Source organism: Hypanus sabinus, chromosome 4 (assembly GCF_030144855.1).
Source record: "Hypanus sabinus isolate sHypSab1 chromosome 4, sHypSab1.hap1, whole genome shotgun sequence".
In the NCBI taxonomy this organism is placed as follows: Eukaryota; Metazoa; Chordata; class Chondrichthyes; order Myliobatiformes; family Dasyatidae; genus Hypanus; species Hypanus sabinus.
This window is the reverse complement of record NC_082709.1, coordinates 190,768,101-190,781,864: the sequence shown is the minus strand read 5'-3', so window position 1 is coordinate 190,781,864 and position 13,764 is coordinate 190,768,101. Positions and strand designations below refer to the sequence as shown.

The 13,764-nt window shown below is 43.4% G+C and overlaps 1 protein-coding gene across 2 annotated transcripts in view; it reads right to left on the bottom strand.

Annotated features, from left to right (window-relative positions):
* pde9aa (phosphodiesterase 9aa) overlaps positions 1 to 13,764 on the bottom strand; it is a 207,900-nt gene that overhangs the window by 95,034 nt on the left and 99,102 nt on the right. The window contains exons 3-4 of one of the 2 annotated variants that reach the window (XM_059966237.1): positions 10,426 to 10,503; positions 3,876 to 3,919 (exon numbers count right to left, since the gene is read on the bottom strand). In XM_059966237.1, the coding sequence (XP_059822220.1) occupies positions 3,876 to 3,919; positions 10,426 to 10,503 (122 nt within the window). The remainder of the gene's footprint in view (positions 1 to 3,875; positions 3,920 to 10,425; positions 10,504 to 13,764) is intronic. The other variant, XM_059966238.1, reaches the window with a different exon arrangement.

Genomic DNA, 13,764 nt, shown 5'->3' with positions numbered 1-13,764 from the left:
CTGGAATTGAGAGGAATGCAGGGCGATCTTATTGAAACCTATTGAATGTTGAAATGCCTAGATAGAGCGGATGTGAAGAGGATGTTTTGTGTAGTGGGGTTGTCTAGGATCAGAAGGCACCGCCTCAAAATAAAGGACGTCCATTTAGAACATAGGTGAGGAGGAATTTCTTTAGCCAGATGGTGATGAATCTGTGAATTTCATCGCCACAGACATCTGTGGAGGCCAGGACACTCTGTTTTTGAAGTGGAGGTTGAAAGGTTCTTGATCAGTCAATGTGTGAAAGGTTAAGGAGAGAAGGCAGGAGAATGGGGTTGAGAGGTAAATGGATCAGCCATGATGAAAAGGCAGAGCAGACTCGATGGACTGAATGGCCAGATTCTGCTCCTCATTCTTATGGTCTTCTGACGCAATATGTAGTCAGGCTGACTAGAAGTGAGGCCATACCAGATGTGGTACTAGGCAATCAAACTGGTCTGGTGACAGATCTCTCAATAGGTGAACTTCTTAGGAGACAGTGACCACAACTTCCTTGGGTCTTCTCTGGGGAAGGTATGACCTGTATGAAAAGGATGGGTTACACCTGAACCCACAGGGGACCAATATCCTTGTGGGCAGGTTGGCTAGAGTTGTTCAGATGGGTTTAAACTAATTTGGCAGGGGGATGGGAACTGGAGTGATATTGTTGAAGACGAGGTAGTTGGTTTACAAACAGAGGCAATGCGTATTGAGGCTCCTAGCAAGGAGAGGCTGATGATGGGCAAAATTGCAGACAACTGAATGAAATGGCAATGTAAAAGGCAGACAAAATCAAAAATGGTAAATAGAGGACTTAAGGTGTTATGTTTAAATGCGTGCAGAGTACAAAATAAGGTAGATGAACTGGTAGCACAGTTACAGAATGGCATGTATGATGTTAAATCATGGCTGAAAGATTATTATAGCTGGGAGCTTCAAGTCCAGGGATACGCACTGCATCAAAAGGACTGGCAGGAAGGCAGGAGGGTGGTGTTGCTCTGTTGGTAAAAAATGAAATCAAAGTATAAGAAAGAAGAGACAAAGGGTTGGAAGGTGTTGAATTGTGAAAAAGACCCAAGGAAATGCAAGGGTAAAACGATTGATGGGTCCCTGATCTGATATGATCATAATATGATAGAAATTCACCCTGCAATATGAGAAGGAGGAGCTAAAGTCAGATGTATCAGAATTACAATGGACTAAAGGGTGTTACAGAGGCATGAAAGAGGAGATGGCCAGAATTGATTGGAAAAAAATACCGGAAGGATGACAGCAAAGCAGCAATGGCTGGAATTTCTGAATGTAATTTGGAAGGCACAGGATTTTCACATTCTAAATGCAAGATGACACAACCATGGCAAACAAGGGAAGTCAAAGCCAACATAAAAGCCAAAGAGAAGGTATATAATAGAGCAAAAATTAGTGGAAATTTAGAGGATTGGGAAGCTTTTAAAAGCCAATGGAAGGCAGCTAAAAAGCCATTAATAAGGTAAAGATGGAATATGCTAGCCAATAATATTAAAGAGGATACCAGAAGTTTCTTCAGATACATAAAGTGTAAAAGAGTGGTGAGAGTAGATATTGGATTACTGGAAAACAATGCTGGAGAGGTAGTAATGGGGGACAATGAAATGGCAGATGAACTGAATAAGTATTCTCCACTGTGGAAGACGCTAGCAATTTGGTGTAAGTTCCAGGTGTCAGGGGTCATGAAGAATGTGAAGTTACTTTTACTAGGGAGAAGGTTCATGTGAAACTAAAAGGTTTGAAGGTAGGTAAGTCACCTAGTTCAGATGCTTTATACCCCAGAGTTGTAAAAGAGGTGGCTGAAAAGGCATTAGTAATGATCTTTCAAGAATCACTAGATTCTGGAATAGTTCTGGAAGAATGGAAAATTGCAAATGTTACTCTACTCTTTAAGGAGGGAGAGAGGCAGAAGAAAGGAAATTATGGGCCAGTTAGTCTAACCTCAATTGCTGGGAAGATGTTGGAGTCAATTGTTAAGGACGTGGTTTCAGGGCACTTGGATCCACATCATAAATGGGTCATAGTTAGCATAGTTTCCTCAAGGGAAAATCTTGCCCGACAAATCTGTTGGAATTCTTTGAAAAAATAACAAGCAGGATAGAGAAAGGAGAATTGGTTGATGTTGTGTACTTGGATTTTCAGAAGGCTTTAACAAGGTGCCACACATGAGGCTGCTTAACAAGCTATAAACCCATGGTATTACAGGAAAGATTCTAGTATGGATAAAGCAGTGACTGACTGACAGGAGGTAGAAAGAGAATAAAGGGAGTCTTTTCTGGCTGGCTGTCAGTGACTAGTGATGTTCTACAGGGTTCTCTGTTGGTGACCAATTCTTTTTTGCATTATATGTCAATGATTTGATGCTGGAATTGATGGCTTTGTTGCAAAGTTTGCAGATGATATGAAGCTAAATGGAGGGACAGGAGGTTTTAAGGAAGTAGACAGCCTACAGAAGGGCTTAGACAGATTAGAAGAATGGGCAATGCAGTGGCAGATTGAATACACAGTCATGAAGGATATGATCGTACACTTTGCTAAAAGAAATGGAAGGGATGACTATTTTCTAAATGGAGAGAAAATTCAAAACTCTGAGGCACAAAGGGACTTGAGAGTCCTTGTGCAGCATTCCCTAAAGGTTAATTTGCAGGTTGGATCTGTGGTGAGGAAGGCAAATGCAATATAGCATTCATTTCAAGAGGACTGGAATATAAAAGCAAGGATGTAATGTTGAGACTTTATAAAGCATTATTGAGGCCACATTTGTAGTTGTGAGCAGTTTTGGGCCCCATATTTTAGAAAGATTGTGCTGAAACTGGAGAGGATCAAAGGTTGTTCATGAAAATGATTCCAGGATTAAACAGCTTGTCATATGAAGAGTGTTTTATGGCTCTGGGCCTGTATTCAAGGAAATTCAGAAGAATGAGGGGTAATCTAAATGAAACCTATCAAATGGTGAAAGGCCTTGATAGAGTGGGTGTGGAAATTGGTGGTGATGTAGATAGTATAGAAAGTTGTTATAGTTACAACAGGACTTTGATAGGATGCAGAGTTGGGCTCAGAAGTGGTAGATGGTATTCATTCCCAAAAAGATTCACTTTGAAAGGTTGAACTTGAAGGCAGAGTACTGGATTAATGGCAGATTTGTTAGCAGTGTGGAAGAACAGAAGGATTTTGGGGTTCACGTCTATGGATCCCACAAAGTTGCCACAAATGTTCATAAGGTGATTAAGAAGGTTATTGTGTGTAGGCCTTCATTTTTTGGGGACTGAATTCAAGAGCAGCAAGGTAATGTTGCGGCCGTATAAAACTCTGGTTCATCCACATGGGGTACTGTGTTCAGTTCTAGACACCTCATTATAAGAGGGATGTGGGAGCTTTAGAGAGGGTGCAAAGGAGACTTGAGGATGCTCCCTGGATTAAAGTGTATATCTGATGAGGAAAAGTTGAGCAAGCTAGGCTTTTCTCTTTGGAATAAAGGATGAGAGATGACTTGATAGTGTATAAGAGGCATAGATCAAGTGGACAGCAAGCGTTTTGTTTCCTCAGGTAGACTGGCTAATAAGAGGACATAATTTTAAGGTGATTGAAGATGATGTCGGAGGTAAGTTTTTCACAGAGTGGTGGGTGTGTGGAATATTCTGCCTGGGGTTGTGGTAGAGCCAGATATATTAGGAACATTTAAAAGACTTAGACACATAGATGATGGAAAAATAGGTAATGAGGGAGGGAAGGGTTAGAGTGATCTGGAAATGGGTTAGAAGTCTGGCACAACATCATGGGCTGAATGGTCTGTACTGTGCTGTAGTGTTCTATTTTCTACAATAGCTTACCTGATAATTGCGCACCAGGCAAGGTGATGACCCTGTATGGAGTGCTGGAATTAAGAGATGAAAAGAGTTTGGTTAATTTGGGAGAGAAGCTGAGATACAGTAATGCTGGTTACTGGAAATTGTAAGTAGCGTCTTAACATTTTGAGTATACATTAAAGATTTTATTGTTTAGTTAATGACTAGCTACTAAGACCATAAAACCATAGGACATAGGAGCAGAATTAGGCCATTCAGCCCATTGAGTCTGCACTTCCATTCCATCATGGCTGATCCTGGATCCCACTCAACCCCTTATACCTGCCTTCTCATTGTATCCTTTGATGGCCTGACTGATTAGGAAACAACTAACCTCTGCCTTAAATGCGCACATGGACTTATCCTCCACCACAGTCTGTGGCAGAGCGTTCCACAGATTCACTATCCTCTTGCTAGAAGTATTCCTCCTTACCTCTGTTCTAAAAGGTCACCCCTCTATTTTGAGGCTAGGCCCTACAGTTCTGTATACCGTCACTAAAGGAAACATCCTCTCCACATCACCCTATCAAGTTATTTCAATATTCAGTAGCTTTCAATGAGATCCTCACGCATTCTTCGAAATTCCATTGAGTACAGACCCAAAGCTGCCAAACGCTCCACATATGTTAACCCCTTCATTCACAGAATCATCCTCGTGAACCTCCTCTGGACTCTCTCCAATGACAACTTATCTTTTCTCAGATACCAGGCCCAAAGCTATTGACAATACTCCAGGTGTGGCCTGACTAGTGTTTTATAAAGCCTCAGCATTATTTCTTTGCTTATACAGTCTATTCCCCTTGAAATAAATTCCAACATTGCATTTGCTTTCTTTACCACAAACTCAACCTGTGAATTATCATTCTGGGTGTCTTGCACAAGGACTCCGAAGTCCCTCTTTACCTCAAATGTTTGAACATTCTTCTCATTTAGATAATAGTCTGCACTATTATTCCTTTTACCAAAATGCATTATTATACATTTTCCAACACTGTATTCCATCGGACACTTTTTTGCCCATTATTCCAATTTGTTTAAGACCTGCTGCAATCACATTGCTTCCTCAGCACTACCTCCACCTCCACCTATCTTCATATCATCTGCAAACCTTGCCACAAAGCCATCAATTCCATTACATAAATCATTGACAAACAATGTGCAAGGTAGTGGTCCCAATATTGACCCCCGAGGAACACCACAAGTGACCAGCAGCCAATCAGAAAAGGCCCCCTTTATTCCCTCTTGCTCCCTCCTGCCTGTCAGCCATTCCTCTATCCACGTCAACATCTCTTGTAATACCAAACAACAACACACACAAAATGCTGGTGGAACACAGCAGGCCAGGCAGCATCGATAGGGAGAAGCGCTGTCGATGTTTCGGGCCGAGATCCTTCATCAGGACTAACCGAAAGGAAAGATAGTAAGAGATTTGAAAGTAGTGGGGGGAGGGGGAAATGCGAAATGATAGGAGAAGACCAGGGGGGTGGGATGAAGCTAAGAGCTGGAAAGGTGATTGACGAAAGTGATACAGAGATGGAGAAGGGAAAGGATCATGGGACGGGAGGCCTCAGGAGAAAGAAAGGAGGTGGGGGGAGCACCAGAGGGAGATGGAGAACAGGCAAACAACTAAATATGTCAGGGATGGGGTAAGAAGGGGAGGAGGGGCATTAACGGAAGTTAGAGAAGTCAATGTTCATGCCATCAGGTTGGAGACTACCCAGCCGGTATATAAGGTGTTGTTCCTCCAACCTGAGTTTGGATTCATTTTGACAATAGAGGAGGCCATGGATAGACATATCAGAATGGGAATGGGACATGGAATTAAAATGTGTGGCCATTGCGAGATCCTGCTTTTTCTGGTGGACCGAGCGAAGGTGTTCAGCGAAATGTTCTCCCAGTCTGCGTTGGGTCTCACCAATATATAAAAGGCCACGCCAGGAGCACCGGACGCAGTATACCACACCAGCCGCCTCACAAGTGAAGTGTCGCCTCACTTGGAAGGACTGTCTGGGGCCCTGAATGGTGGTGAGGGAGGAAGTGTAAGGGCAGGTGTAGCACTTGTTCCGTTTACAAGGATAAGTGCCAGGTGGGAGATCGGTGTGAAGGGATGGGGGGGACGAGTGAACAAGGGAGTCACGTAGGGAGCAATCCCTGCGAAAAGCAGAAAGGGGGGTAAGGGAAAAATGTGTTTGGTAGTGGGATCCCGTTGGAGGTGGCGAAAGTTACAGAGAATTATACGTTGGATGACGCTTTTCATTCCAGGACGAAGGAGATGTCTTCCTTTTTTAAACAAAGGGGCTTCCCTTCGTACACCATCAACTCTGCTCTCAAATGCATCCCTCCCATTTCCCACACATCTGCCCTCACCCCATTCACCCGCCACCCCACTTGGGATAGGGCTCCCCTTGTCCTTACCTACCACCCCACCAGCCTCCAGGTCCAACGTATAATTCTCCGTAACTTCCGCCACTTCCAACGCGATCCCACTACCAAACACATTTTTCACTCCCCCCCTTTTGCTTTTCGCAGGGATCGCTCCCTACGTGACTCCCTCGTCCACTCATCCCCTCCTATCCCTTCCCACCGATCTCCCTCCTGGCACTTACCCTTGTAAACAGAACAAGTTCTACACCTGCCCTTACACTTCCTCCCTCACCACCATTCAGTGCCCCAGACAGTCCTTCTAGGTGAGGCAACACTTCACCTGTGAGTCGGCTGGTGTGATGTGGTGAGTCAGCTGTGAGTCGTCCGGTGCTCCCGGCATGGCCTTTTATATATTGGTGAGACCCAACACAGACTGGGAGACCGTTTCGCTGAACACCTACGCTCGGTCCGCCAAGAAAAGCAGTATCTCCCAGTGGCCACACATTTTAGTTCCACTTTCCATTCCCATTCTGATATGTCTATCCATGGTCTCCTCTATTGTCAAAATGAATCCAAACTCAGGTTGGAGGAACAACACCTTATATACCGGCTGGGTAGCCTCCAACCTGATGGCATGAACATTGACTTCTCTAACTTCCATTAATGCCCCTCCTCCCCTTCTTACCCCATCCCTGACATATTTAGTTGTTTGCCTGTTCTCCCTCTGGTGCTCCCCCCACCTCCTTTCTTTCTCCTGAGGCCTCCCGTCCCATGATCCTTTCCCTTCTCCAGCTCTGTATCACTTTCGTCAATCACCTTTCCAGCTCTTAGCTTCATCCCACCCCCTCTGGTCTTCTCCTATCATTTTGCATTTCCCCCTCCCCCCACTACTTTCAAATCTCTTACTATCTTTCCTTTCCGTTAGTCCTGACGAAGGATCTCGGACAGCACTTCTCGCTATCGATGCTGCCTGGCCTGCTGTGTTCCACCAGCATTTTGTGTGTGTTGTTGTTTGAATTTCCAGCATCTGCAGATTTCCTCATGTTTGCCGTTGTAATACCATATGAGTTTATCTTGTTAAGCACCCTCATGTGTGGCACCTTATCAAATGACCCCTGAAAATTCAAGTAAATGACATCCATTGCATCTCCTTTGTCCACCCTGCTTCTTACTTCCTCAAAGAACTCTAACAGATTTGTCAGGCAAGATTTCCCTTCACAGAAACCATGCTGACTTTGACTTATTTTATCATCAGTCTCCAAGTACCCCAAACCTCATCCTTAATAATAGACTTCAACACTTTCCCTAACCACGAAGATTAGGCCATCTGGCCTATAATTTCCTTTCTTTTGCCCTCCTCCCTACTTAAAAGTGGTGTGACTTTTGCAATCTTTCAGTCCTCTGGGATCATGCCAGAATCAAATGATTCTTGAAGGATCATGACCAATGCAACTGTTACTTCTTCAGCAACCTCTCTCAGGGCTCTGGCATATAGTTCTTCTGGTCCAGGTGAATTATCCACCTTAAGGCCTTTGAGTTTGCCTTAACATTTTTTCCTTTGTAACAGCAATGGCACTCAGTCCTGCTCCCTGACACTCATGGACCTCTGGCACAATGCTAGTGTCTTTCACAGTGAAAACTGATGCAAAGTACCCACTAAATTCAAATAAAAAACACAAAATGCTGAGTTCTGCCAGCATTTTGTGTTTTTTATTTATTTCCAGCATCTGCAGATTCACTCGTGTTACCCATTAAGTTCATCTGGCATTTCTTTGTCCCCCATTACTACCTCACCAGCATCATCTTCCAGTGGTCCAATATCAACTCTCACCACCCTTTTACTCTTTATAACACCGAAAAATAAACTTTTGGTATCCTGCTTTATATTATTGGCTAGTTTGCCATCATATTTCATCTTTTCCCTTCGTAAAGCTTTTCAAGTTGTCTTTTGTTGTATTTTAAAAGCTTCCCAATCAACCAACTTCCCATTCACTTTTGCTACCTTATATGCTCTTTCCTTGGCTTTTATGCAGTCCTTAACTTCCCTTGTCTACCTGTGCCATTTTAAAACAATTTCTTCTGTGGGACATATCTATCCTGTGCCTGTGAACTATTCCCAGAAACTTCAGCCATCTCTGCTCTGTCATCATCCCCACTAGTATCCTCTTCCAATCCACCTGGGCAAGTTCCTCTTTCATTGCTCTGTAATTCCCTTTATTCCATTGTGATACAGATACATGTGACTTGTGCTTCTCCCTCTCAAACTGCAGTATAAATTCACTCATATTATGATCACTGTCTCCTAAATGTTCCTTTAATTTAAATGAGATCAGATTTATTACACAACACCCAATCTAAGATAGCCTTTCCCTGAGTAGGCTCAAGTAGAAGCTGCTCTAAAAAGCCATCTCATAGGCATTCAACAAAATTCCCTCTTGTGATCTGACACCAACCTGCATATTGGTTATATGGTTATATTGAAGTCCTCCATTACAACTGTGCCATTACCCTTATTACATGCCTCTTCCAGTCCCCTTTTAATCTCAACCCTACATCTTGACTACTATTTGGAAGTCTATATATGATTTCCACAATGGTTTTTTCACCCTTGTAGTTTCTTAACTTCACCCACAAAGATTCAACTTTCTCTGACCCTATGTCACCTCTTTCTAAAGATGTAATTCCATCTCTTACCAACAGAGCCACACCACTGCCTATGCCCTCCTGCCAGTCCTTTATATACAAAGTATATCCTTTAATGTTAAGCTCCCAACAATGGCCTTCTTTCAGCCACAATTCAGTGATGCCCAGAATGTCATACCGACCAATCTTTAATTCTGGGTGAGAAGCTGACAGTGATGAGGGTGGATGCTTCCCTGGTGTCATGGATTATTGATTACCTGACTGGCAGACCACAGTACGTGTGTTTGCAACACTGTGTGTCAGACAGAATGGTCAGCAGCACTGGGGCTCCACAGGGGACTGTCCTGTCTCCCTTTCTCTTCACCATCTACACCTCGGACTTCAACTACTGTATAGAGTCTTGCCATCTTCAGAAGTTTTCTGATGACTCTGCCATAGTTGGATGAATCAGCAAGGGAGATGAGGCGGGGTATAGGACTATGGTGGGAAACATTGTCACATGGTGTGAGCAGAATCATCTGCAGCTTAATGTGAAAAAGACTAAGGAGCCGGTGGTGGACCTGAGGAGGGCTAAGGCACCGGTGACCCCTGTTTCCATCCAAGGGGTCAGTGTGGACATGGTGGAGGATTACAAATACCTGGGGATACGAATTGACAATAAACTGGACTGGTCAAAGAACACTGAGGCTGTTTACAAGAAGGGTCAGAGCCGTCTCTATTTCCTGAGGAGACTGAGGTCCTTTAACATCTGCCAGACAATGCTGAGGATGTTCTAGGAGGCTGTGATGGCCAGTGCTATCATGTTTGCTGTTGTGTGCTGGGGCAACAGGCTGAGGGTAGCAGACACCAACAGAATCAACAAACTCATTTGTAAAACCAGTGATGTTGTGGGTGTGGAACTGGACTCTCTGACGGTGGTGTCTGAAAAGAGGATGCTGTCCAAGTTGCATGCCACCTTGGACAATGTCTCCCATCCACTCCATAATGTACTGGTTAGGCACAGGAGTACATTCAGCCAGAAACACATTCCACCAAGATGCAACACTGAGCGTCATAGGAAGTCATTCCTGCTCGTGGCCATCAAACTTTACAACTCCTCTCTTGGAGTGTCAGACATCCTGAGCCAATAGGCTGGTCCTGGACTTATTTCCACTTGGAATAACGTACTTATTATTATTTAATTATTTATGGTTTTATATTGCTATATTTCTACACTATTCTTGGTTGGTGCGACTGTAACGAAACCCAGTTTCCCTCGGGATCAATAAAGTATGTCTGTCTGTCTGTCTGTAATTGTGCTACGAGTTTGTTCACCTTATTCTGAATTTTATGCGCATTTAAATACAGTAGCTTCAGTCCTCCATTCTTAACACTTTTGAATTTTGCCTCAGTAGTACAATTTAGCTCTTTGCTCTGTCTGCCATATTAGTTTAAGCCACTTCCAATAACTCTAGTAAACCTGCCTGCAAGAATTCAAGCACAACCAATCTCTTTTGTAATAAGGAGGTGGAGTTAGAGCAGTGAATACCTTTCTGTGTTTGAAGGCATAGTGGGATCAATGGAGATGATGGCATTGTCTGAATCCAGCAGAGAAATCGCCGCACTCCTGCAAAACACTTGGAACAATTAGACTAAATCTGTTTGACAAATAACGGCCATTTCATAAATCCATCCTTGGGAACAGGACAAAAGTGAAGGTAGTGAAGGTCTCCATTTCCTATAGGAAACACTTATCAACTATACATCTTCCCTTTTGACTCTTCTATCTCTGCTGGCAGAGTACATTCAATGATTTACAGTACAACAGGATGGAGAATTACAACGGTTCTCAGTGTCTTGAGTAAAGAAATTTCTCCCCACTCTATTTTTATATACTATTCCTTTTTGCAATAAATTCTAACATTTCTTTTACATTCATTTATGTCGTACCTGCACACTGACTGTGTTTTATATATAATTGATATACAGATACCCTAGGCATAACAGTGTTCTCAGAATCAGAATCAGCTTTATTACCACTAGCAGGTATCTTAAAATACGTTAACTTAGCAGCAGCAGTTCAATGCAATACACAATATAGAATAAAATAATAATAATAAGTAAGTAAATCAATTACAATAAGTGTATATTGAATAGAATAAAAATTGTGCAAAAACAAAAATAATATATTAAAAAAGTGAGGTAGTTTTCATGGATTCAATGTCAATTTAGGAATCGGATGGCAGAAGGGAAGATGCTGTTCCTGAATTGCTGAACGTGTGCTTTTAAGTTTCTGTACCTCCTATCTGATGGTAACAGTGAGAAAAGGGCATGCCCTGGGTGCTGGAGGCCGTTAATAATGGACACTGCCTGTCTGAGACACCGCTCCCTAAAGATGTCCTGGGTACTTTGTAGGCTAGTACCCAAGATGGAGCCAACTGAATTTACAACACTCTGTAGCTTCTTTGATAGACAGGTGCTACAGGGAGGTGGTCATCCCTAGGCTACAGGGGTCAGAAAACTGTGTGACTGTCAGGAGAGGGAAGGGAAATGCCCAGATAGTGGAGAGCACCCCTGTGGCTGCTCCCCTTAGCAATGTATCTCATTTTGGATGCTGTTGAGGGGATGACCTGACAGAGGACGACCACGGTGATCAGGTCTCTGGCACTGAGCCTGGTTCTGTGGTGCAGGAGGGAGAGAAGATGATGAGGAATATGGTAGTCATAGGGGATTCTATAGTCAGGGGAACAGACAGGAGATTCTGTGAGCCTGATAGAGATGGTGTGTTGCCTCCCAGGTGCCAGGCTACGGGATGTCTTGGATCGGGGTCCAGAATATTCTGAAGGGAGAGGGCGAGCAGCCAGCTGTCTTGGTACATGTTGGTACCAATGACGTAGATAGGAAAAGGGAGGAGGTCCTGAAGAGGGATTTCCAGGAGTTAGGAAGGAAGTTGAGAAGCAGGACCTCCAAGGTAGTAATCTCAGGATGGCTACCTGTGCCTCTTGCTAGCGAGGGCAAGAATAGTGGGATCAGGCAGATGAATGCGTGGCTGAGAGATTGGTGCAGGAGGCAGGGCTTCAGATTCTTGGATCATTGGGTTCTCTTCTGGGGGAAGTATGACCTGTTCAAAAAGAACGGGTTACACCTGAACCTGAAGGGGACCAATATCCAGGTGGGAAGGTTTAGTAGAGCTGTTAGGGAGGGTTTAAACTAATTTGGCAGGGGGATGGGAACTGGAATGATAGAGTGAAGGAGGGGGAAAACAGAAATAAATCTAAGGTAATAAGCAGTAAAGATGTCAGGAAGGACAGGCAGGAGATGGGGCAAATTTGTAGCCATTGGGATGATTGCATTGTGCAATAGAGTTGCAGTGCAATCAAAGCAAAAAGTACCAAATACTGGACTTAAGGTGTTACACTTAAATGCACGCAGCATGAGGAATAAGGTGGATGATCTTATCATACAGCTACAGATTGGCAGGTATGATGTTGTGGCTATCACTGAGATGTAGCTAAAGATTGGTTAAGACAAATGTAGGTCCCTTACAGTCAGAAACAGGTAAATTGATCATGGGGAACAAGGACATGGCAGACCAATTGAATAACTACTTTGGTTTTGTCTTCACTAAGGAGGACATAAATAACCTTCCGGAAATAGTAGGGGACCGAGGTTCTAGTGAGATGGAGGAACTGCGGGAAATACATGTTAGTAGGGAAGTGGTGTTAGGTAAATTGAAGGGATTAAAGGCAGATAAATCCCCAGGGACAGATGGTCTGCATCCCAGAGTGCTTAAGGAAGTAGCCCAAGAAATAGTGGATGCATTAGTGATAATTTTTCAAAACTCCTTAGTTTCTGGATTAGTTCCTGAGGATTGGAGGGTGGCTAATGTAACCCCACTTTTTAAAAAATGAGGGAGAGAGAAACCAGGGAATTATAGACCAGTTAGCCTGACATCAGTGGTGGGGAAAATGCTAGAGTCGGTTATCAAAGATGAGATAACAGCACATTTGGAAAACGGTGAAATCATCGAACAAAGTCAGCATGGATTTGTGAAAGGAAAATCATGTCTGACGAATCTTATAGAATTTTTTGAGGATGTAACTAGTAGAGTGGATAGGGGAGAACCAGTGGATGTGGCATATTTGGATTTCCAAAAGGCTTTTGACATGGTCCCACACAGGAGATTAATGTGCAAACTTAAAGCACATAGTATTGGGGGTATGGTATTGATGTGGATAGAGAATTGGTTGGCAAACAGGAATCAAGGAGTAGGAATAAACGGGACCTTTTCAGATTGGCAGGTGGTGACTAGTCGGGTACCACAAGGCTCAGTGCTGGGACCCCAGTTGTTTACAATATATATATGACAAGATAGGCCAATCTCAGCTTGGTTTCCTTAAAGGAAAATCCTGCCTGACAAACCTAGTGCAATTTTTTGAGGAAATTACAAGTAGGCTAGACAAGGGAGATGCAGTGGATGTTGTGTATTTGGATTTTCAGAAGGCCTTTGACAAGGTGCCGCACATGAGGCTGCTAAACAAGATAAGATCCCATGGAATTACGGGAAAGTTACATACGTGGATAGAGTGTTGGTTGATTGGCAGAAAACAGAGAGTGGCAATAAAAGGATCCCATTCTGGTTGGCTGCCGGTTACCAGTGGTGTTCCACAGGGGTCCGTATTGGGGCCACTTCTTTTTACGTTGTATATCAACGATTTGGATTATGGAATTGATGGCTTTGTGGCTAAGTTTGCTGATGATACAAAGATAGGTGGAGGAGCCGGTAGTGCTGAGGAAACCGAGAGTCTGCAGAGAGACTTGGATAGATTGGGAGAGTGGGCAAAGAAGTAGCAAATGAAATACAATGCTGGAAAGTGTATGGTCATGC